At 44.0% G+C, this 24,428-nt stretch overlaps 2 protein-coding genes across 2 annotated transcripts; one reads left to right on the plus strand and one right to left on the minus strand.

Moving 5' to 3' along the window:
* Positions 1-261: 261 nt before the first annotated feature.
* LOC139371184 (CMP-N-acetylneuraminate-beta-galactosamide-alpha-2,3-sialyltransferase 2-like) lies at positions 262-9,223 on the plus strand. The gene is made up of 6 exons (XM_071111350.1): positions 262-666; positions 2,220-2,413; positions 3,521-3,700; positions 4,168-4,213; positions 5,700-5,819; positions 5,966-9,223. The coding sequence occupies exons 1-6, from the start codon at positions 322-324 to the stop codon at positions 6,137-6,139; spliced, it is 1,059 nt and encodes a 352-aa protein (XP_070967451.1). The 5' UTR covers positions 262-321; the 3' UTR covers positions 6,140-9,223.
* Positions 9,224-9,499: 276 nt separating this feature from the next.
* Positions 9,500-24,125, minus strand: LOC139371170 (alanine--tRNA ligase, cytoplasmic-like). Its single transcript, XM_071111310.1, has 21 exons — positions 24,033-24,125; positions 21,614-21,767; positions 20,972-21,160; positions 20,670-20,815; positions 19,987-20,178; positions 15,029-15,173; positions 14,793-14,938; positions 14,582-14,690; positions 14,155-14,305; positions 13,925-14,049; positions 13,305-13,449; positions 12,994-13,172; positions 12,619-12,732; positions 12,295-12,501; positions 11,799-11,983; positions 11,559-11,667; positions 11,265-11,378; positions 11,062-11,181; positions 10,740-10,826; positions 10,472-10,585; positions 9,500-10,345 (listed from the first exon to the last, which is right to left on the minus strand). Exons 2-21 carry the CDS (start codon positions 21,755-21,757, stop codon positions 10,163-10,165), a joined length of 2,904 nt encoding a protein of 967 aa, XP_070967411.1. The 5' UTR covers positions 21,758-21,767; positions 24,033-24,125; the 3' UTR covers positions 9,500-10,162.
* Positions 24,126-24,428: the final 303 nt, after the last annotated feature.

Here is a 24,428-nt window from a genome sequence, read left to right on the forward strand (position 1 = left end):
TGTGGTGCAGCGGCTCTCCCTCTCTCTGTTTGACGGACTGGAAGAGTGTTCTCTCTGAGCCAGCGTGAGCCAGCCTGCACGCTGAGTGGAGCTGAGGCCAGTAGGGTGGGGACAGTGGCAGGGAGCGGTGCATGGCAGTGGGGGGGCCGGGTGCCGTCCGTCACCCAGCACCGGGAGGGGCGCTGGGGTTGGGGCTGGGTGTGGGGCGGCCCTGGGGGGGCGAGGGGCCAGAGGTCAGGGAAGCTGAGGCCCTGGTTGACAGGCGGGGCCAGCGTGGAGCGGGGGTGTCGGCCGGGGTCTAGCGACGGTGGAGGAGGGGGCATGCGGTGCTCACTGAGGGTGTGGGTGCTGCTGGGCTCCCTGGGCCTGGTCTTTCTCACCTCCCTCTTCTTCTCCATCTCCCTGAGGGGGGGCGTCGGCCTGCCCTACCTAGACCCACCCGGATGGGAGGAGTCTCGCCGAGTTAAACTAGTGCCCAACTACGCTGGTGCCCACCAGCTAAGCCCTCTAGAGGGCACCCAGCAGGAGAAGACATGTGCCTGCCCCCGCTGTGTGGGAGACCCTGGGGTGTCGGACTGGTTTGATGAGAACTACGACCCGGACATTTCCCCCGTGTGGACACGGGACAACATCCAGCTACCTTCAGATGTCTACTATTGGTGGGTGGTAAGTGATCCAGTTGAACACCACCTATTTTTACTCCATTTTACCCATCCTCTTTCGTTCTCCTGGTCTCCATGGAAAGAATGAGAGCAGCTCTGCCAATCATATTAAAAGAAGACAGAGCTGTAAATGTCCTTGGAAGTTCTGTTTGAATTACTGTAAAGAAATCAAGCCTATGTGATCACTTGGATAAAAGAGGTTGTTATTTCTAACACTAACGTAGAGGAGGTGGGAGTTCAGAGGTTTAGCCTATTTAGCGTCACGTCCTTGAGCTGCTGGCTTTATATATATCCCACTAGATAATTAGGTGAGATTGTAAACAGAAGTAGACCGGCCAGTGCCGAAACAGTGTAAAGTAAACGAGATTAGAGAGAGGAGGAACTAATGAGGTAGGGAAAGGTGAAGGAGTGCATAGATTAGGATTAATGCATCTCCTGTAAGTCAAAAGTCTGCAATTTTGAGTTGGTTAGAAGATATTGTTTTAGGAACATATCTCTTATGGAATTGGCTAGTCTTTGAGCAGAGTGCTGGCCCCTTACACTCTCAAAAAAAGGGTACAATTAGAGTACAGTATTGTTCTCGGGGGTACAAAAATATCCAAATACACATAATGTACCTTCAGACATACACATATAATCTCTATTCAGTGCCTTTTAGGGTACATGTGTTGATAATCTAGTATAATGGTCCACTTTTCTACCCAATATTTTGGATATAAAGGTACAGTACAATCACTTAGACCGCTGCGCCACTCAGTGTATATACCTGGTATAAGGGAGAGGTGCAATGAAGAGTATAGTCATAGTTTCTCTACAATGAAGCCTGAGAGAAGCAGAGCAGGAGCAGAGCAGGAAAGACACTGTCTGGCAGCAGCAATGCCCACTAAACATCTGCCAAGAATTAGTGACCCTGCAGAAATCCGCTGTGCAGTGCCAGGCGTTGGCATCGAGGAGAGGGAGAGAGATGAGAGAGGGAGCAAGAGAGATAGAGGAAAGGGTAGAGGGGGAGCAATGGGGAGAGAGGAAAAGAGAGAGACAGTGAGAGGGTCATGTAGGGGAAACTGAGAATTGGGGAGGAGGTGGCAGGGGGGAGCAGCTGTGCGAGAGAGAGAAACAGGGTTGCTGGTGGGAGAGGGAGAGGTATTTGAAGGAGGTGCCAATAGTCTGATGGAACTATTCTGTTTCTTTGTTGGGAGGCGCTCAGATAGCCAGGTGTTGAACAACAGCCTCTCATTTTCACCTTCAGTGTTTATACATAGATGTCCTCTCTCATCCATTTCCCCCCAAAACATCTCACCTCTTTTCACGTTCATTTAAATATTCAGTTTCATATTATTTTTTTCATGAATCACTACTACACCCTCCCCCTCTGCCCTATTTCGACATCCTGGTGGAGGAAAGAGTGTCCTTTTCTGCCCTCAGAACCACCTCTTCTTCTCCCATCCCATCCCCCTCTCCTCAGCCAGTCTCAGTGGCCTGTCCTCCCATATGAGTCTATGGTACTGCCACTGCCTGCTCTCCTGACCGCGCTGCCTCTCTGTCGCCCCCTGCATGTAGATGCTGCAGCCTCAGTTCAAGCCCCACACTATCCAGCAGGTGCTGCTGCGGCTGTTCCAGGTGATCCCAGGCCGCTCCCCCTACGGCTCTTGGGACCCCGCCCGCTGCCTGCGCTGTGCAGTGGTGGGGAACTCAGGCAACATGCGTGGGGCTGGGTATGGGCCCACCATAGACGGCCACAACTACATCATGAGGTGAGGAAGGGAAGGAGAGGGGGTGGGAGAGAAAGAGGATGCTTGTTTTCTAAATCTGTTTATTAGCTGTTAAATTAAGTTGTATTATACCGTGTATAATACTACGATTGTAAGCTTTCGTATCTCTGCAGAACATTGTGTACCCTTATGGTGGGTGGGGAGGGGGCGTAGGGTGTCCTCAACAATGGGTTCTGCTGATGTCTTGAGTCTGATTATGTTTGATGAAATCTTCCCTCCTCATTGGCTGGATAATTGGTCATGTGACCAGCAGCTCTCCCTCGGCTGCAGCTTTGTGTCTTAAGAAGATAAAGGCAGCAAAACATATAGATTATAACGGTAATGCACTAAATCCTACTGAGCTAATCCCTCTCCCTGTCTGTCTGCAAACACACACAGACCGACAGACACATACATAGCATATACTCACACAAACATTACACATGCACAGCCATGCATACAGTCCACTATACAATTGCACACACACATAACACATATGCAATCCATGGACAGGGATGGAGACAATCAGTGACAATATCTAAGCACGGCAGTGGGTTTGCATATGAGATAGGAGAAAGAGAGAGTGTTTTTAATGACAGTAGAATGTGTGTGGGTGGATAAATAACAGTAATGAAACTCAGCACAGCATCCAGGGATCAGCAGCCATTTGCTGCCTTCTGAAGCCTGCCTGCGTGGGCCCAACCAGCTACTAGTCTGTCTGTCTGTCTGTCTGTCTGTCTGTCTGTCTGTCTGTCTGTCTGTCTGTCTGTCTGTCTGTCTGTTTGTCTGTCTGTCTGTCATTCTTCCCAAATGTCTTGATATCCATCTGTCTGTCTGTCTGTCATTCTTCCCTAATGTCTTGATATCCCTCTGTCTCTGTCTGTCTGTCTGTCTGTCTGTCTGTCTGTCTGTCTCTGTCTGTCTGTCTGTCTGTCTGTCTGTCTGTCTGTCTGTCTGTTTGTCTGTCTGTCTGTCTGTCTGTCTGTCTGTCTGTCTGTCTGTCTGTCTGTCTGTCTGTCTGTCTGTCTGTCTGTCTGTCTGTCTGTCTGTCTTTGGAGTTACTTCCAGCATGGTCTAATTCCCTGTGTCTGTCCTGTCTGTGTCCTTCAGGATCAACCTGGCTCCCACGGTGGGCTATGAGGAGGACGCAGGCAGCCATACCACTCACCACTTCATGTACCCAGAGAGTGCCAAGAACCTGGCAGCCAATGTCAGCTTCGTCCTGGTGCCCTTCAAGACCCTGGACCTGCTGTGGATCACCAGCGCACTCTCCACTGGACAGATCCGCTTGTAAGAGCAATGCTCACACACACATGTGCATTTACGCATGCACACACACACACACACACACACACACACACACACACACACACACACACACACACACACACACACACACACACACACACACACACACACACACACACACACACACACACACACACACACACAGTCCTACACATTCAAACTCAATCCAGCTCCATTTATATTGCTTTAACACACACACGTTTTCACACTAGCAGATTTTGTTCACATGTTCAAAGTGACCTGCTGCTTCACACCTTCACAAGCACATTGCCACTCTCTCTCTCGCTCTCTCTTCGCTCTCTCCTCCCAGTCCAGGTCAGAGCACATCATCAACAGAGCACTCTCTCTGTGGAAACACCGGAACGTGCCATCTGTGAATCATTCAATCACTTAAAAGCAATTTAGAAAGTAAAGGATAAAAGAGTGTTTCATCTCTCTCTCTCTCTCAGTACCTACGCCCCTGTGAAGCAGTTTCTACGGGTGGACAAAGACAAGGTACTACGTCTATCATCAGAATCTCTCCGATCTCTTATATGTATCAGTCAATGGTACTTTTCAACGGAACATAATTGTAGCTGAAGAACCCTTTTAGGTGCTAGGTAGCACCTTTTATTCTAAGAGTGTAGCTGTGCTGTTGAGGAACTAGAGCAAGCACACTTGTAGTTGTTTTGTTTGGAACACAGCCCTGCATCCCTGATATCACACATGCAATCCAAAAGCGGTCCATTATAAATCGAAATCTTGGTCCGGTGGGCATAATTTAAAAGCTTATTCTATTAGCCAGTACGACTAGCTAAGTTATACAAACGGATCATAATTTGCATACAGGTGCGTGGGTCGCGCCAATTTTCTTCACAGTAGACAAGCAGGCTCATTCTGTTCAGAATAACCTAAGGGATGACGCTATGTCATCTTATAAGTGTACAAACATAATGATCATAAACGTTGACGCTGTATATGACATGACTTTTATGATATGGAAAGGTGAAGTGCACGTTTGAACGGGTGTCTGGCTTGCTTGTATGACATCAAAGCAGTATTTACAATCCTCAACGTCTCATCTTTCACAATACATCGAGTCCTCATAATTTACAGCATTTCCTTCACTCAGTCAACCAAAAATGTGCAAAAGTCTTAATATCCTAATGTTTCTTTAGACCTGCCTAAACGAAGGGAAAAAATGGCTCTGTTAGAATGTAGCTGCCCCCAGGCTGCGTCATTGCCAGCTATTGTTATTAATTGAGGCCCGGCTATTTCAGTGTTAAACGGCCACATGGCACTGCACATATGCTTTTGGGTCAAGTGCAAGTTGCCGATGGTTGATGATCACTTGTGATTTATCAGGTCTTTGTTAATTGCTGCAGTTGTGAACCTTAGGAAATATATAACTGAAATTGTTCAAGGAAGAAATGAATGCGATTCTGTAGATGCTCTGTTTTTCATTTAAATAGATGTTCTACCTTGTATTGCATACTTTTTATTTGACCATATCATGTTTTAGGTTATTTCTAGCCGTTGGTGGAGCTTTAGGTATTGTCTACTAATGTAGCCAGCTTTTGGGGAGTAACAAGAAATATATAAATGTTTATAAAGTATATATAGTTACTAAATGTTTCTTAAGGCTCTACATTAATCAACAACTGAAGAAGTAAGTGTATGTAATGACATTTACAAATGCATTCATTTCACAATTTATAAATATCCCATTCATGATATATATAAATACCTTATAAATAATCTTGTGAATTGACAATAACTTCTTTATAACTGGTACATTATTAGAACATTATTAATAATAAAACAATTGTGGACATACTATGATCAAACACCTTATTCATTATCATATAAATCATGAATAAATCATTACAAATGTTTAAATGTGTAAATGGCTATTTAGTGATTTCTTATTGACATTTACAAATGTAGGAAGAATTATTAATAAATGGTAAGTCAACTCTTTACAAACTGTTTATCTCCACAGGTTCAGATTTTTAACCCAGCCTTCTTCAAGTACATCCATGACCGCTGGACCAGGCACCACGGACGCTACCCCTCCACAGGCATGCTGGTTCTGTTCTTCGCTCTGCACGTGTGTGACGAAGTGAGGCGCTCACACGCACACACACACACACACACACACACACACACACACACACACACACACACACACGTGCGTCTCTCGGTCTGTTAGGATTTACATGAACAGGATTTGTTGGTCTATCTGTAATGTTTGGTCTTGTTTTCCAGGTGAATGTTTTTGGCTTTGGCGCTGACAGTCGAGGCAACTGGCACCACTATTGGGAGCAGAACCGCTACTCTGGAGAGTTCCGGAAAACAGGGGTACATGACGCAGACTACGAGGCCCAGATCATCGACTCGCTGGCGAAGGCCGGAAAGATCACAGTTTTCCCAGGAAAGTGAGGGCTGGAGGTGTGGTGGGCTGGCTTACAGGAACACTAGAGTAACCATCACCACCATCTTTATGTGCTTAGTTATCTGTTTCTTTGTGATTGGCATAGAGAGGGTTCCATAACACTAGATCATACGTTGCCTAATGACCCTGTTCCCATTGTGCAGGAGGGTAAGATGCTGATGGTTGTGAGTGGAACTACATGTGACTACACACTCTGCCCCCAACAGGCCTACCTCCATAGCCCTCAGCCCTGAGGAGAAATGAACGGTCAGAACTATAGGAATAATGTAGTGGGGGCGGAGAAGTCTGGTCTAGCCACTGTGTATGGACCTGTGAACCAGTCCCATCCACAATCCCACCTCCTGCTCATCCGCAGGGGGTTGAGTCATCACACGCCTTAGGGGTCTCACACCCAGAGACTCAGCCCCCCTCCCACTCTGTAGCCACCACCCTAAATGTCATGGCAACAAGTGACAGACACTGATCTACCCCTGCCGTGTTCACACCCACCTGTATAGCTGCTGTTAAAGCCCCCTTGCCCCTCGGAGCTGGGAGTACTAGGTAGTTGAAGTTTCCGTGGTTGGAAGTCCAGAGGCTTACTGTTGTAATTATATTACTATCATGTTGAAGGTATGTACGGCCCACAGGGATTTGACCACATATACAGTATTAACCGTTTGATTTGTTTTAACCATTTTAAGTGACTAATCATCCTGCTAATTAGGTGGATTGGGGAGAGGGTTACACATGGTCAACAACAACACAAGCAGACATATCGCGATAAGACTAACACTACTCACTCATTAACATACACACACACTCTTCCACACATACACCGTTCACACAATGCTCTTGGTCATTTAGAGCTAATACCACTAGTATAGGACTGAGTACAAAGAGCTCACACTAAAATGACCTGCTGCCTGTTAAGGGATACTGCATCACTCTGAGGCTCATACATTATATGTACATAGGACAAACTGAAGGCTGCCTCCTCTGTGTCTAATGATGGCCACTTGATAATGAAAAGTAATATGGCACAACATAACTAACCCGACTGCTAGTAAAAAATGCCACTATATTTTCAGATCAGAGTTTAGGAACTCTAAAAAGGTAGGTAGCTTAGCGGGTAGTCTAGGCAGGTAGTCTAGCAATTAAGAGTGTCGGCCAGTAACTGAAAGGTTGCTGGTTCAAATCCCTGAGCTGACTCGGTTAGAAATCTGTCTGTGCTCTTGAGCAACACACTTAACCCTATTGCTTTTGTAAGTAGCTCTGGATAAGGGCGTGTGCTAGTTTAGTTAAATGTAAAAACTGTCTTTAGTCCTGGCTGCAGTAGTTATTAGCCAGTTTGGCAATGTGACATTCAGTTAAGGATTTCTGCTGTTGTGTAATCCTATGATGATATCATAAATATGGTATATACCATTATGTACTGTATGATATATACTTGTATTATATATATCCTTTGCACATCATGGAGTTCTTATCTGACACTCTGACATTGAGTTGGGCAGATCACTGTAACTGATTCCTATACATACTCATTTCTGTGTGGAATTTTTGTTTTGTTTCAGGTATGTGTCTCTACCTGACACACATACTTTAAGGACATCTACGGAGTGCCAGTAAGTTTTTATCAGCCCTCACTCCTTACTAGTGTGTGTGAGAGAGAGTGCTGTAAACAAAATTGTGTGATTTACTTAGTGTTGTCAAAGTGAGATTTTCAGTTAGACCCCTCATAACAAAATAGACACATATCAGAAATTTACAGCAATGTGACAACAAACACACACATCCATGCTTGCGTGCCTTGTCCCAGTGTTGGACATACCTTTCCTGCAGTGCACCATAAACCTCAGTACACGTGTGCTACCTTAAGCTTGATTTAGTCTGCACAGGACATTCACACAAACCCAAAGCCCCTTCTACTATGGGTACTGCTATTGTGATCATAACAGCGTGTCAGCCATGTCTCTTACACACATACACATATTCTGAGGGCTTCAAATGTCTTCTCTGACTTAGACCATACACCTTATATTATACCCACCCCCTCTGGTCTCGCCTGGCTGAGAGCTGTGCCTTCTGGACCCATATGATTCACTCTGCCTTTCTCTTGGAGCCACGTAGAGGCTTCCTTTATGCTGTTGCTTTTTAAACAACTCATTATCTAGAGACGAAAGAAAATCAACTCTTATCTGTGACTAGAAATGGGTAAAGTTGATGACTATGGTTGTATTCATTTGCTCTTTTCAATCAGTGTTTTGCCATTGTGTCTGTGATTTGTATCTGCTGAGGTATCGTGTTCAAGATGACAGCCGATGGCATTGTGTCTAGTGGTTAAAACATGTCTCCACCTTATGTCTGTGTTTTACATGGAATGTTTCTTAGTAAGTATACCCAACACTTTCCTGGGTGATCCTACTGACTACGCCAGAAATAAAATGTGCAATACATACTCAAAGAGAATCAAACACAATGGACATGGTTCTAATGATTGGACATAACTTTAATTCCGTTACTCCCAATTACTTTTGTAATTACTGTTTATACAACAGGACAATACCCATATCTACTGTAACAATAAAGCTAGCACATTGAAGCTGAACGCCACGTTTTAGCTCAACGTGCATAAGGATACAGTATGTTCCCCAATATGTTGTTCGATTGCTGTGTACACTGTGGGGAACTGACTGTGTAAAAGGTGAGAAATCCTTTTCAACTCTGCTGTCCCTGATAGTATTATTCCGTAATGGATAGTTTTGAATGTATTTGAGTTAATCGGGTCTGGCTTGAGTGGCTTCTAGTGATAACTGAATGGTCTCTTATGAAGCATCTATGCTGTTGCAGTGTTTTGATGGTTTCATCTCCAGCTCTTCATTAGAGGTCTCTTGTGCACAACAACAATATATACCGACAACAGACTGATGGTACCATCAGTGTTACTATCATTATTACCAATAGTATCCTCATTAGTATTATGACTGTCATTGGTTGTAAGCACTCTCTCCTTACTACTTAAAACCTCAGTGTGTGTGATGGACTGTTTTTAATCACATGCTGTTGTGAAAATAAAAGCAACATGAAAAAATTGTGGTTTTCTGGGTCTTTTCTACAGTGGGGCAGTAAGAGCACTTACAACACATCAGCCCCTGTACTAACGCTGGACATCGTTACCTAGCATCAGACTGACCAGATAAATAGATAATCTGATCACCTATGAACTACAGGAGAAGACAGATTTAAATACTAGGAGGAGAAATTAAGAAATCAAGTGTTATCAGTATTTTTATTCCACAACATGGAATTCATCAAGGCATGAATGCGTTGTGACGTTCATAAGTGGCAATAAAATGCATTTCACAGAATTGACAATGTCATGTCACCCATTTATTTAAATTCATTATTAATTGACTACATTAATATTGAGATGACAGACAATAAAACTGTTACACAGCTGGTGGCGCTGACAGGTGCCACGGTTGCTGTTGTGAATGTACATTACAACTGGCAGGAAAGACAGTCTGCAGAGAACACATCTCCCCACAGTCCGGGAGGGGAAGTGAAACACAATGACATGGAAGAGGCCAATGAAATAGAGAGAAACAAGCAATGAACTGAAGCAGTTTACCGTTGAGTATTTTCATCGTTAGTTAAAGTGGGAGGAGAGGATGGAAGGAGGACTAATACTATCTACCTCAGGACAGATCAGGTAGGATGTTGGGGGTAGCATCTTCGTACACCTATCAATCATTTGATCACCTAATCCTTCGACCACAGATCTTGCAGGGAGCCATCAAATTGTGCATGGATCAAAACCATGTTATCCTCCTTAAAATTGCAGATGCATCTTTCAGAGAAAGGGGGCTCTTGTATCTGCTTCCCTTTCTAACCTTTGGATGGGTGAATGTTTCTATACAATTTTCTGGAACGTCCAGTTCAGAGTCACAGAGAACAGAGCTGGAACATTCCAGTGGGGTTGGATCGTGGGATCTTTCCCCATAATCATTCACCACACCCCAGCCTCCTCTCTATTCGTTTTCACTCAGTTTAAGTTGGGCAAACTGGTTGGCCATCTGCAAAGCCTCCTCTATGCAGTGTGTGTTCCTGCCAGTTGCCTGGGCAGACATATCTTTGCCACCACCTTTGCCATCCATCAGAGGGCAGAGCTCCTGCACCCACTCACTGGCCTTCAGTCCTCGGTTGGCCACATCCTGGTAGAGGAAAAAGTCAACAGATAAGATACTGTCCCAACAAAAATGTAAGGTTATTGCATTAAGCACACATAAGGAGCTAATCTGTGAATGGATGTAAACACACAGGTTGAGCACATGGCTTACCTGGGGCACCTGGCATAAACAGATGATCTTTCCAGCATCGTTGTCTACGGTGAAGAGCATAGCAGCAGTCTGGGGGGACTGGGTCTTCAGCAGCTTCAGAGACTCATTCAGAGCCTGGGACACAAAAATACACAGTGAAAGGGTTAGAAAATAGAAGTGGAATTAGACAAATGTCTGATTCGAATTTAGGGATAATCTGTGCCGTGGTGTGTTGTAATTCTCCACAGTGGTAGGGTTGGCTGTAGAGGAGAGAAAATGATGCTGTTACCTTGGCAGAGGCTCCGCTTTCCATCTCCATGACTACCAGCGGCTGGTTAGGGCTGCTGTCAATCATCTCCTTGGTCTTTTCAAGAACCTGGGGGAGGGGAGGCAGAGAGAATATAGAAATTAAAGACCAGCTGAACCAGAGAACATGAGGAAAACACCATTCATATAGAATGACCTGCATACTCCCCAACTACATAGTATATCAGTTTCTATGAAATGTAGTATACCTAAAACATTTTTTTTTTTAAATCTCCACCAACCCCCATGTCTGGCCCCTCTCTCTTGCCCCCCCTAAACCCCCATGTCTGGCCCCTCTCTCGTACCCTTTTCTGGACATCAGCCTTGCTGGCGCGGTCCAGGTCATCCATGGTCTTCTTCAAGCCCTTCAGGGCTTCCCTCATCTTATCCTTCTGCCACTGGGAGATCACTGCCATGCCCAGAAACTGCAACACAGAACAGAGACATAGTAAGTAAACACAGACAGACACGGCTCATTAAGGGCTGGATGTTCTGCGACAGCTCTCACCTCTGTCATGTCAGCGATTTCCTTCTGCACGTCTTTATTGGGGGCGGTCTGAACCTTCACCTTGTCCCCCAGAGCAGACAGAGACTGTCTCAGAGCATCTGCTTTCCTGTGGGCCTTAACAGAGCAGGGTGGGGACGGGATTCAAGTTAGTCAGTTACCGTTGAGTAAATAGCGGTTATGAAAGAATGATACCTATACCCATCATCACCCAGTGATTTGACTAAGAACCTGTAGTATAATGTAGAACACAAATGTCAAGCATCCAGTAATGGTTGGGAACCTTTGTCCTCTCACCTTCTGTGCTTCTGCTCCTGTCACTGCGACGATACGGCGGATTCCCTTGGCGATGGCCTCCTCTGACACGATGACAAAAGGTGCAGCATGGCCAGAGTTCCGCAAGTGCCTGAAGTTACAGATAGAATGTACAGAATACAACCGAGCAACAGTCTCACAGTAAATTCTCAAACATCTCTGTATTTCTGAATCATGAGATATAATTATGTAAAGCAACGGCAAGGGGAGCTGTGTACGCACGTTCCTCCGCAGAACTCGATGGAGGTGAGGGAGCCGGCAGCGCTGCTGGGGTCAGCCAGGAGGTCAGCCACGGGGATGCCAATGGACACCACGCGCACCGGGTCAGGGTAGGTCTCATCAAATACAGCACGCAGACCCTGGATGGCTTTAGCTGCTGCCAGGGGGGTATCCATGGCATAGACAGGCTGTAGAGAGACAGAAAGAGCTGATGTCGTGACTTGGTAATACACGCTTGAAAACAGTGCATTCTGTGAGGAGGAGAAAAGGATGACAGGAGCCTTGGGGTGACAGTGTATAAAAGAAAACAGGAGACGATACAGAATGTTAAGGTGCAATAAGGCAAGGAAACAGTCAAGGAATAGTCAAAAAGAACAATAGACAACAGGCCCTAGATCAATAACACCAGCAACCAAAGAGCTGTGTAAAAACAACACTTGATCAAACAGAAATTAACATACCACCCTACTCGTACTTTCAGTGACCTATGACCTCTCACCTTTGCATCGCGGATCATTGTGCAGGCAATCTCCTCTGTGCGTCGCACCTCTTCTGTGCTCAGAGCACCTTTGGCGGTGAAGTCAAAGCGCAGGCGGTCAGGAGCCACCAGTGAGCCACGCTGGTCAGCCTCTCCCAAGACCTCCCTCAGGGCAAAGTTCAGGATGTGGGTGGCAGTGTGGTTACTCATGATGGGCCTACGACGAGCCTGGGGAGGGGGGGGGGGGTTTGGACAGTAGAGATGTAATAACTTTTCAATATCAAGGCAGTTAAGAAAAGATCACGAAATTGAGTTATTAAAATGTACTTTTGAGTGATGCATTACCTCATCCACATGCAGAATGACGTTATCTCCAACCTTCAGAGTGCCGTAAACCGTCCCTACATGCAGCACGTATCCACCCCGAACCTGAGTGTTCTTCACTGTGAACTCCATCCTCTGAGGAAGGGAGTAAATGTGGTGTGAGAGGGAGACAGAGAATTACATTACAGTCATTTAGCAGAGGGACTTAGAGGAGCAATTAGGATTAAGTGCCTTGCTCAAGGGCACATCGACAGACATTACACCGAGTGGGGATTCGAACCAGCGACCTTCCACCTACTGGCCTAACGCTCTTAACCGCTAGGCTACCTGCTGCCAACATTCATGTCTAATATGGCTTTTACAACTGTCCGGTCTGTCCTCTCTGTAGGTCCTTACATCATCTACAGAGTCGTCCTCTCTCAGCATGTAGCCCTCGTCGAAGCTCTGTCCTCCCTGCTCCGCATAGAACGAAGTCTTGTCCAGCAGAACCCCACACTCCTGCCCTGTCGTCACCTCATCCACAAAGGCACGCTCCCTCCTCAGAGCCAGCACCGTGCTCACAGCCTGCTCAAACACTGGGACAATCACAGAGAAATATACAGGGATTAAAACAGACACAAGCAAGAAAGCGATTTGAATAAATACCAAGCAAACCATCTTTCTGAGTTGGTTAATAAAACTGAGCTGATTTTATTTGTGTCTCTCACCATATTTGCCGCTGTCGTCAGCACTGTAGCTGTACTTGAGTTCGTCGTCAGTAGCAGCGATGCCTTTGTTGCGAAGGTCCTCGATGGCATAGATGTCCAGCATGATGTGGTCTTCATCCCCAGAGCCCTTCCCCTGGGACTTAACCTGAGTGGGAGGGACATGGATGAGACAGCCCAATCCACGTTCTATTTACATTGAATAAACTTTCAACTAACTTTACACCAATGATGAATCAGTCATTAATTATGTGGAAACATCATACTCATTATTTAGATAGAAAGCCAAATGGCATGTTTAGCCCTGATATCATATGACCTTATTGAAGTGATTTGGCCCTTCACTCAACATGGAATGGAGCTTTTCAGTACAAATTAACACTGCAAGTAATGGAGCTGTAATGTATTGTAAATACCGATTTATCTAATAAGCAGAACAAGGCACTTGTCACTTACAGTGCAATACTGACTGAGAAATGCTGACAGAGGAAAGCATTCAAGTCTGTAGACATTCACAAAGCAGTACATTTCCCACCTCCACAGGCAAATTCAAAAATCCACATCAACTCCCTGCCAATCCAAGGCTCCATATTTTCTACTGGTCACCATTTCTCTACTCTCACCTGGGCAGCCTTCTTCTCCTCCTCAAAAGCAGCAACATCCACCATCATCCCCCTCTCCTCAGCAATTAGGGCAGTGAGATCCAGGGGGAAACCGTATGTGTCATACAGCAACCAGGCGGTGTCACCTTCACAGGGAGAGAAGAGAAAAAGGGTTTTAAAAAAGCATTTTGTTTTGACAACAAGGTAAATGTTTCTAATTAATCCAATTTGCTAATGTAGCCCTTCAGTACCAGGGATGGTCTTGCTGTCTCCCAGACTCTGGATCTTTCTGTCCAGGATCTTTCGCCCCCTGCTGAGTGTCTTGAGGAACTGCTCCTCTTCCTCGTTGATGATGTCCTTTACCATGTCTGGGTCTTTCTTCAACTCAGGGAAGGCATCGCCCTGGAGAGGGAAAGGGGATACCTAGTCAGATGCACAACTGAAATGTATCTTCCACATTTACCCCAACCCATTTAACCCAACCCAATTAGGTTGGTGCGGGTTGCTGCTCTAAATCACCGTCAACCGCCCTGGGAGCAGTTGTTGTTGGGAGTTGCCTTGCTCAAGGCCAGAATGACAGATTTTTCCACCTTCGAGGAGACAGCAGAGGAAAACAGGAAAGGACGAAGACAGAAGGAGAGATGGTGAATAACATGAAAAGTGGGATGACTTTCTTACCAGGGACTCTACCACCACGTCAACTAGGGTAGCAAAGAAGCCTTTTTGAGCACCCAGCTTCTCGTGAGAGTACCTCACAGCACGACGCAGGATCCTCCTCAACACATATCTGAACACACAGAGGGAGAAGGTTAAAATGTGCACATTAAGAGATTGATGTTCACACAAACATAGGCCAAAGACAGTCAGCCAGACAGTCAAAAGGGCTCACCCTCTTCCTGTGTTGTCTGGCCTGCCACCGTCAGAGAGGGCGATGGTGATGGTGCGGGCGTGGTCAGCCAGGACACGGTAGGCCATGTCAATGCCATCTACGTCCTCAACACCAACCTTTCCTGTGTAGTCCCTGGCTCCTGTACCCTGTTCAGAACAACCACAACGGTACTGTCAGACAGGTCATTCAGAGCACCCAGAGAGTAAAGGTAAATAGTGTTTGGTAGTGGTGCTTGCCTTCTGGATGGCCTGGAAGTAGGGGATGAAAAGGTCTGTGTCGTAGTTGGACATCTTATTCTGCAGCACAGAGACCAGACGCTCCAGACCCATGCCTGTATCAATGCTCTTCTTAGGCAGGGGCTTCAGCTCTGTCTCAGACTCCCTGGTGGGGGAGGAACAGGTTCAGCCAGATCCTGCATCTACGCACATCTGCATGTGCATTACACAGGACTTGAATTGAACACAATATTCTTATTCGTTTCAGAAAACTAGGCGTGTCGCGTGTCACTACTTTACAGGACATACATTTGAACGTAAAAAGATTTATCAAAATGTATGGCAGAAATGCCTTCTGGAACATGGGAACTTTCATGTGCCTTAAACTTGTATGCCATCTTAAATACAAATACAATTGTAAAATGAGATGCCTAGTTGGTTTTGCCTTGAAAAAACCCCACCTGTCTCCGGATTACATCTTCAAACTAAGGGCAACCATGGAATCCGTGACAGAGTCTAGGTAGCTACATTTTGATATATTATGTTTCTCATTTTGTCAAAAGTTGTTTTCATTTCAAGTTAAAGCATACTGTTAGCTAGATAGCTAATGTTAGCTGGCTGCTCGCTAGCTAACATTACGTCTATGATCTATGTAGTAATATTATTTGTATTGCTAGTTATAGCCTAATTTTAGCTACCTGTAGATTCATAAAGTTTGGATTATGGTTCATTATTTAGCTAGCTACATGTCTAAACCAAGAAGACTCCACTATGCAAGTAACCATTTCACTGTACGGTTTACAGCTTCTGTATCCTGTGCATGGGACAAAAAAAGAACGACCTGCACCAAAGTCAAATTAGGATATAACGTTAGGCCAACGAGTGTCCAAGTTTTTTTTTTTATTCTCAGGGAGAATGACCTGCTTTTATTTTGTCACACTCTCAACCGTAAGCTATTTTCTGTAATTAGCTCACCAATTAACTTGTAAATAATGATTGTTGGGGGAGTAGAGGTCGACCGAGTTTTCATAACAATCGGAAATCATTTTTTGGGGACGCGGATTATTATTATTATTTTTTACACCTTTATTTAACTAGGCAAGTCAGTTAAGAACACATTCCTATTTTCAATGACTGCCTAGGAACAGTGGGTTAACTGCCTTGTTCAGGGGAAGAACGACAGATTTTACGCGAATGAAGTAAGCCAAGGTAAGTTGGTAGCTAGTATTAAACTTACCTTATAAAAAACAATCAATCAACGACTGTCGTTATTCCAATGTGTACTTAACCATAAACATCAATGTCTTTCTTAAAATCAATACACAAGTATATATTTTAAATCTGCATATTTAGCTAAAAGAAATCCAGGTTAGCAGGCAATATTAACCAGGGGAAATTGTGTCACCTCTTGCGGTCATTGCACGCAGAGTCAGGGTATATGCAACAGTTTGGGCAGCCTTTCTCATTGCGAACTAATTTGCCAGAATTTTACGTAATTATGACATAACATTGAAGGTTGTGCAATGTAACAGGAATATTTAAACTCATGGATGCCACCCGTTGGATAAAATACGGAACGGAATAAACGTTTTGTTTTCGAGGTGATAGTTTCCGGATTTGACCTAAGGCTCGTTTTTCTGTGTGTTTATTATAGTTAAGTCTATGATTTGATAGAGCAGTCTGGCTGAGGGGTGGTAGGCAGCAGCAGGCTCGTAATAGTCAAAGGTATATGGTTTAGAGATAAATAGTCGACGCGTTATAATTCCTGTAATAACTTGCGGCTGAACTTGAAAGTGGTTCCTTCGTTATTTTATCGTTCATGTCTTCCGTAGAGAATGTCTTGATCTACTTAAAATTTTGATACCCGTGTAAATCTCACAAGGATAAGGTCACGTTTGTCAACATATTTTCATAAATCCACTCGACAAAAAAAATGATCGTCGCTTATATTTAGTCAATATTGATCAGAGTTACCTTGTCCTATGGATATCTACACAGTTATAAAATTGGCAAGGTGGTGTAAGCCTACACGAAACAGACCTTATTTTAAGTGAATCTAAAAATATGAATGAAGGAACCGCTTTTCAGATTTTGCTAGAAGGTAGTGAATTCTTACCATGCCCATTATTAAAATAGGATTTCCTCCATATAGAAATTACAGTTTTTGTTTTCAACATTCATCACAGGTAACTTACTCGATTTTTATTCAAACAGTTGAGAGTATGTCTCCTAAGCAGACTTCAGTATCATTGTTACTTCAGAGCTATGTGTATGTGTGTGTTTTACAGATGGCAGAGAAAAGCAGAGCACCAGTGTGGGACTATTACATGGAATTGGCACCAGGGAAAGCAAGGTGACTTATTTGTGATAAAGATGAAAGCATGGGGACAGCAACAGCTAAATCAAAAAATACCACCAACCTGTGGAATCACCTTAAAAACACCCATAATATGCATTAAGTTAAAATAAGTGTTCATTCAGTATTGTTGCAATTGTCATTATTACAAAATTGTGTGTGTGTGTGTGTGTGTGTGTGTGTGTGTGTGTATATACTGTATATATAGGCCAATTAATCGGTATCGGCTTTTTTTGTCCTCCACGAATCGTTATCGGCGTTGAAAAATCATAATCGGTCGACCTCTAGTTGGGAGTTCATTTTCCTGTAAAGTTAAGACGTTGTCAGGTATAGGATATGGTCATTATTAGAACTGGCTAGTCAACTAACTTAACGTTACTAGCTAGCTTACAAGCTAGAAACTAACAAAAATATTGTTCAGAAAGTTGCCTGGTTTGCTAGATTGACATACAATGCATTCGGAAAGTATTCAGACCCAGTGACTTCCACATTTTGTTACGTTACAGCCTTATTCTAAAATTTATTTTTTTTATTTTTTTTAATTAAAAATAATTCCCTCAATCTCCACACAATTCCCCATAATGACGAAGCGAAAACAGGTTATAATTTTTCTAGTGTATAAAAAAATAAAACATTACATTTACACAAGTATTCAGACCCTTCACTCAGTACTTTGTTGAAGCACCTTTGGCTGCGATTATAACCTTGAGTGTTCTTTGGCACAATCTTGGCACACCTGTATTTAGGGAGTTACTCCCATTCTTCTCTGCAGATCCTTTCAAAATCTGTCAGGTAGGATGGGGAGTGTCGCTGCACAGCTATTTTCAGGTCTCTCCAGAGATGTTAGATCGGGTTCAAGTCCGGGATATGGCTGGGCCACTCAAGGACATTCAGAGACTTGTCCCAAAGCCACTCCTGCGTTGCCTTGGCTGTGTGCTTAGGGTCATTGTCCTGTTGGAAGGTGAACCTTCGTCCCAGTCTGAGGTCCTGAGTGCTCTGGAGCAGGTTTTCATCCAGGATCTCTCTGTTCTTTGCTCCGTTCATCTTTCCCTCGATCCTGACTAGTCTACCACTCCCTGCCGCTGAAAAACAATCCCACAGCATGATGCTGCCCCAACCATGCTTCACCGTAGGGATGGTGCCAGGTTTCCTCCAGATGTGACGTTTGGCATTCAGGCAAAAAAAAAAGAGTTCAATCTTGGTTTCATCAGACCAGATAATCTTGTTAGAGTCCTTTAGGTGCCTTTTGGTAAACTCCAAGCGGGCTGTCATGTGCCTTTTACTGAGGAGTGGCTTCCGTCTGTCCACTCTACCATAAAGGCCTGATTGGTGGAGTGCTACGGAGATGGATATCCTTCTGCAAGGTTCTCCCATCTCCACAGAGGAACTCTGGAGCTCTGTCAGAGTGACCATCGGGCTCTAGGTCACCTCCCAGACCAAGGCCCTTCTCCACTGATTGCTCAGTTTGGACGGGCGGCCAGCTCTAGGAAAGGGTCTTGGTGGTTCCAAACTTCTTCCATTTAAAAATAATGGAGGCCACTATGTTCTTGGGGACCTTCAATGCTGCAGATATTTTTTAGTACCCTTCCCCAGATCTGTGCCTCTACACAATCCTGTCTCAAAGCTCTACGGACAATTCATCTGACCTCATGGCTTGGTTTTTGCTCTGACATGCACTGTCAACAAAGGGACCTTTATATAGACAGGTGTGTGCCTTTCCAAATTAAGTCCAATCAATTGAATCTACCACAGGTTGACTCCAATCAAGTTGTAGAAACATCAAGGATGATCAATGAAAACAGGATGCACCAGAGCTCAATTTTGAGTCTCATGGCAGAGGGCCTGAACATGTTAGTAAAGAAGGTATGTTATTTTAACAAATTTGCAAAAAAATTATAAAAACCGGTTCACTTTTTTATTATGGTATGTGTAGATTTGAGATGTTTTTATTTATTTAATCCATTTTAGAATAAGGCTGTAATGTAACAAAATGTGGAAAAAGTCAAGTGGTCTGAATACTTTCCCAAATTCACTGTATACTAAATTTGCTTTTAAACAGATGGGTGTATTGGCTTTAAAATACACCAGTTAAGCTATTTTGGACCACCAGGCTGCTGATGTCATGCAGACTGTCATTTTTGTGTTTATACTCTTTCATAACGACAAGTTTGATGTTGCATGACAATAGAATGTTCATGATGTCACTGCGACAACTGTATACAGACAGACGTGTCGATAGATGTAGTATAAACCAGCGTTTAGTCTTGAAATCTTTGGTTGTACACTACAGTACTCACGGTTTAGCACATGGACTCACAAGTGAATCCTTAAAGAGATGGGTGAGGCTTAAGAAGCTGGAATGTTGCTAATTAGGTGTAGACAAAGAGCTCTCCAGTAGGTGAACCAAAACATTCAAGGACAATTTTCTCAAAAGTAAAGTAACAAGTTTATCAACTTTCAAAGCAGAATTACTTTCCCATTGTTCCTCAACTATAGTGTATGATATACCATTTTCTAGCTCTGAGTCTACTTTTATCCAAAAAAACACCATTCAAATTTTGCTACATGAGACCCAATCAAGTCAGTCGGTCACATATTTTACAGCTATCTATAAATTAATTACCTGTTGTACTGGATGAACACCAGGTTCCAAATCTCCAGCACATTGGGGTCGTCCATATTGACCAGGTGGGCTGCATCTCTCCCCCCGATGCGGTCAAAGTGGATCTCACTGCAGGGCCCACAAGGACCTGTGTCCCCCATCTCCCAGAAGTTATCCTTCATGCTGCCGGGTATAATACGAGCCTCGTCCATTCTGTCACCCAGGGAGGAGACACAGGTAAAACAGGGGTGTATTCATTAGTCATATTCCCTTAGAAAAAAAGGTTCAACAAAAACTAAAGGTTCTATTGGATACCGTTTGCTTCAATTTGGTTCCTAAAGTAAACGCTAAATGGTTTCCATTGCACATTACGAAAGGTTTTGCAATGGAATCCAACTAATAAATCCTTCCCAGGTGAGACTCAGAAGAGAGAGGTTACAGTAGGAGCAGGTTGGGAGGGAACACGAGCACAGAGCAAGAACATGACTGTTCTCACAAGACTGTTTTTGTAACCAGCTAAGTGGCGTCTAGAGGTTCGAAAAGGGAACAGTACCCTGAGAGAATTATCACTCAACACATAGTGTTACTGACCACAATAACAAGAATAGAAAGAGTGCAGCCTATTTCTATCATTCAGGTAGATTTGGATATATAATGGCCTTATTCGATCTGACAAGAATTTCCTACTCCTGAAATTCACTTACCCGAGGTCCAGCCATATCTGTTTACACTCCAGATCTGGATCCAGCCCAGCTTCTTCTTGACCCCCGAAGTAGGTTACGTACAGACGCTCGATAGGAATCCCAAATTCCTTAGTCAGCAGCTCCAGGGCCATCGTACAAGCAAGGTGCTGCAGGGAGAGGAGTCAGCAGGAAAGGAAATAAGAGATATATAATCAATTAATCTTCCCAACACGCAAACACTATCTTCTAGAGACTTGTTAAAATGTTGCAACGTCATTACAGATGACTACCACCGTATCTAACATCCGGTCTCCATGACTTACTTTAAAGTAGTCTCCGAAGGACCAGGAGCCCAGCATCTCAAAGAAGGTGTGGTGGTACACGTCCTTGCCCACATCATCCAGGTCATTGTGCTTGCCCCCAGCGCGGATGCACTTCTGTGTGTTAGCTGCACGCTTGAGTCTGGCCATGGGGTGGGACGGATCAATGGTGTTCAGGAAGATAGGTTTGAACTGGAAGGGGAGGTTGGATAGGTGGACAAAGAGAGAGGGTGGGTAAGAAATAGCGTTAAATTGGGATGAGTATACTTCAAAGTCTATTCTTTCCATGCAACTGAAAAAAAAGCTTCAAATATGGACAGAATGTGTGAGTTTAGGAGACATCTTTTTAAGAACAATACACTTCCAGAGGGTATTATTCCACTGTGCTAAGATACATCCACTGAGTTGAGGCTTTAATTAGCCAATAGAGCCACACTCTCTATAGACCTGCAGGGGAGAAGTATGGGGGAAGGGATAGTATTGCTGCATACCTGGTTCATGCCAGGGGAGAAGTATGGGGAAGGGATAGTATTGCTGCGTACCTGGTTCATGCTAGGGGAGAAGTATGGGGAAGGGATAGTATTGCTGCGTACCTGGTTCATGCCAGGGGAAAAGTATGGGGGAAGGGACAGTATTGCTGCGTACCTGGTTCATGCCAGCATTAGCGAAGAGCAGTGTGGGGTCATCCAAAGGTATGGTGGCGGATGAGTGGACATACTGGTGTTCATGGCAACGGAAGAAGTCGATGAACTTCTCCCGGATCTGAGCAGCAGGCAGCAAAGAGTCCATTCTGAAAGGACTGACGATCACACAGACAGTGGAAAAACAGTTAAGAACAAACACATGAAATGCCGGTGAGGGAGAAGGTATGGGTAGGCAGGCCCGAATACTGTAGGTAACAAACTAAAGTTGCAATTAAATTATTCTGTGTCCTTGCTTCCACTGGAATAGCAAGCAAATGGAAACATGGGTTTTGCTTCTTTTTTTGGGGGAAAACTGAATATCAGCTTCAACCAAATTCATGTGAAAATCATGTTTACTTTAGAGCACATCCCTGACTGGACCTATAAAACACTAATTGCAGCTGCCTTCCACATCCTTGGATAGGCATATGCAGCATGTTTATGACAAGTTTGGCCCCAGGGTCTGTCTAGGCCGTAGACCCATTATCTTCACCAATGTTGAAGCTTCATTGCAGTCCTGGCTGGAAGGCAAGAGAAGATCCCACATGAACACAACACTCCTCTTTGTATGACTACCTTTAAAGCAATTTCCTGTCCCTCCCCTGAGGTAGGATTTTCATTTAGCTGTATACAGTAATCCTAATTTACACTTGCCAGTCAATCTTAAACTTTCAAATATTACTTGATTACTTAGCTAGCCCTTACTTTAAAGTAAAACCAAGTCATGTGTGGACATATAGCATATGTCCCAGTTTAATTAAAAGGTAACAGAGGTCCTATTTCCTGAGGTGGAATCCTTGATAATCCAGGAAACTCCACTGCTGGTGTAAATTACCTTCCATGTGTCTCCTCTGGGGGTTAACAGCCAATGGCATGTACTGGTCTAGCCCTTGATCGTGACTCTCAGTTCCATTACATATAAGAGTAATTGGATGAAATAGTCTTCTGTATGGGGGAGTTCTGTTCAGAGCCCCAAAGCATAAGCATCTTTCATATCAGCCAGAAATAAAATAATAACATTTAAAAAAAAAGGTTCAATTGATTCCCACAATGCCATATCTCCATGTTACAGTGCTTGTTTAGAGAAAACAGATGGAAGCCAAGAGGTGACCACCTGTGCTAATTAGCTATCTTACATGCTCCTAACACCTGTGTGTAAAGACTGGTGGACACTACACGACTTTCAAAATCCTAACATCGCTAAACCTCTTACATTAAACGACCGTCTTTCCAGTAGTTTTTGTGTGTGTGGCCAACATAGCGGTACGCACACTAAACGCTGTGGCACCGCTGGTGGTCACACACTACAAGATTTTTCACATGGTCGAAGCCACGCCCTCCCGCGAAATAATGACGTGATTCGATTGAACGCAGCTACAAACTGTCGCTCAAAGCAACCTTAAACGTTCAGTAAGACTTTAAAAATATATTACATAAATAAATAACATTAAACCTGTTTCAAATATAGGGACGTCTGACTGCTCAAAGACGAGAACCATAGCCCTCAGATTGCGTATTGGACTCGATTACATTAAAAGACTGTCAATGACGGCCGCCAACTACATCGGTATTTTGTCTTCGATCTCAAGTGTCTGGGACAGCTAAATCGTGGCCAACATCGTGTAGTGTACACCGGCTTTAAGTCGGGAAGTGTATAGCGGAAGTTTAGTTTCGTCAGATGGAGGCATCCATAGCTGTATTGACCTGTGCAAAACTGCTACAGTATGTTTATCTTTTTTAATTGAAGGATTACTTATTGCTGATGAAAGGGCCATATGCTTCGAAAGCTGTGTCATTGGCGATGATTGACAATACTAAACCTTAACGTAGCGTCGGGTTGTAGTTCATACCAGCCAGTCGTGGGCAAAGCTAATGCTGAAAACTGTAGGGAGAAGGAAAAACGCCGCCTAGAGTTTGAGCTAGTCCCGGTCCTGACAACCGAGTTAACGACCGCCCGCACGGTCTTGTTTATTATTTTTTTTACAGCAAGCTCATCCTGCAATTGTAACCTGCCCTGACCGATGCTAAAATGAGGCGGTTACATTGAGTAACCACGTCTCCCTTTGCAAATTCGTTGACTAGCAATACATTCGTTCTTAATGGTTAGCTAGCTAGCCAGCCCATATAGGTAACTAGCTAAATAGTTAGCTAATGGGGATAACTTTAAACCCAGCTAGTTAATACCATAGTAAGGCATAATCCAACGGTGTATGAATAATTGCCATTCTCATTTCTCAAGTCATTAATGAAAACGTCAGCTATACGCGACATTCGAACGAATTAAGTAGCTATATTAGACATAAATCCGCTGTTTTAACCATTTTAACAATGACAGACACCATTAACTGTACTCCTATCAATTAAACATTTCCCATACTCACAAAGTTTATCTTTATTTTATTTCTGTCACCGCTCGCACTGACACCCCACGCTGGCACAATCAAAGTGAAATGCAGTGTTCCCGCATTTACACTGCCACTATTGGTTTGACAGAATAGTCACTGCATTGGTACTCAGTTTCTATTGGCTATAATTTACTGTCAATCATTGCCAAACCCGCGACCGCACTTGCGCGAACTGCTATCGATGGCTGATGCAATAGAAATGTCTATTTATTTTCTCTTATAGAGCAATATGTAGATTGGAAATTAATAATGTATATTTCCTGATGTATTATTATAATGCATGTACTGTATTCTATACACTGTGGAATTTATTTTTGTTTAATTTCTGTACTCCAGTTCAGCAAGTGACAGGCGAGTAGATGTGTGAGGAGG

Source organism: Oncorhynchus clarkii, chromosome 2, assembly GCF_045791955.1.
Source record: "Oncorhynchus clarkii lewisi isolate Uvic-CL-2024 chromosome 2, UVic_Ocla_1.0, whole genome shotgun sequence".
In the NCBI taxonomy this organism is placed as follows: Eukaryota; Metazoa; Chordata; class Actinopteri; order Salmoniformes; family Salmonidae; genus Oncorhynchus; species Oncorhynchus clarkii.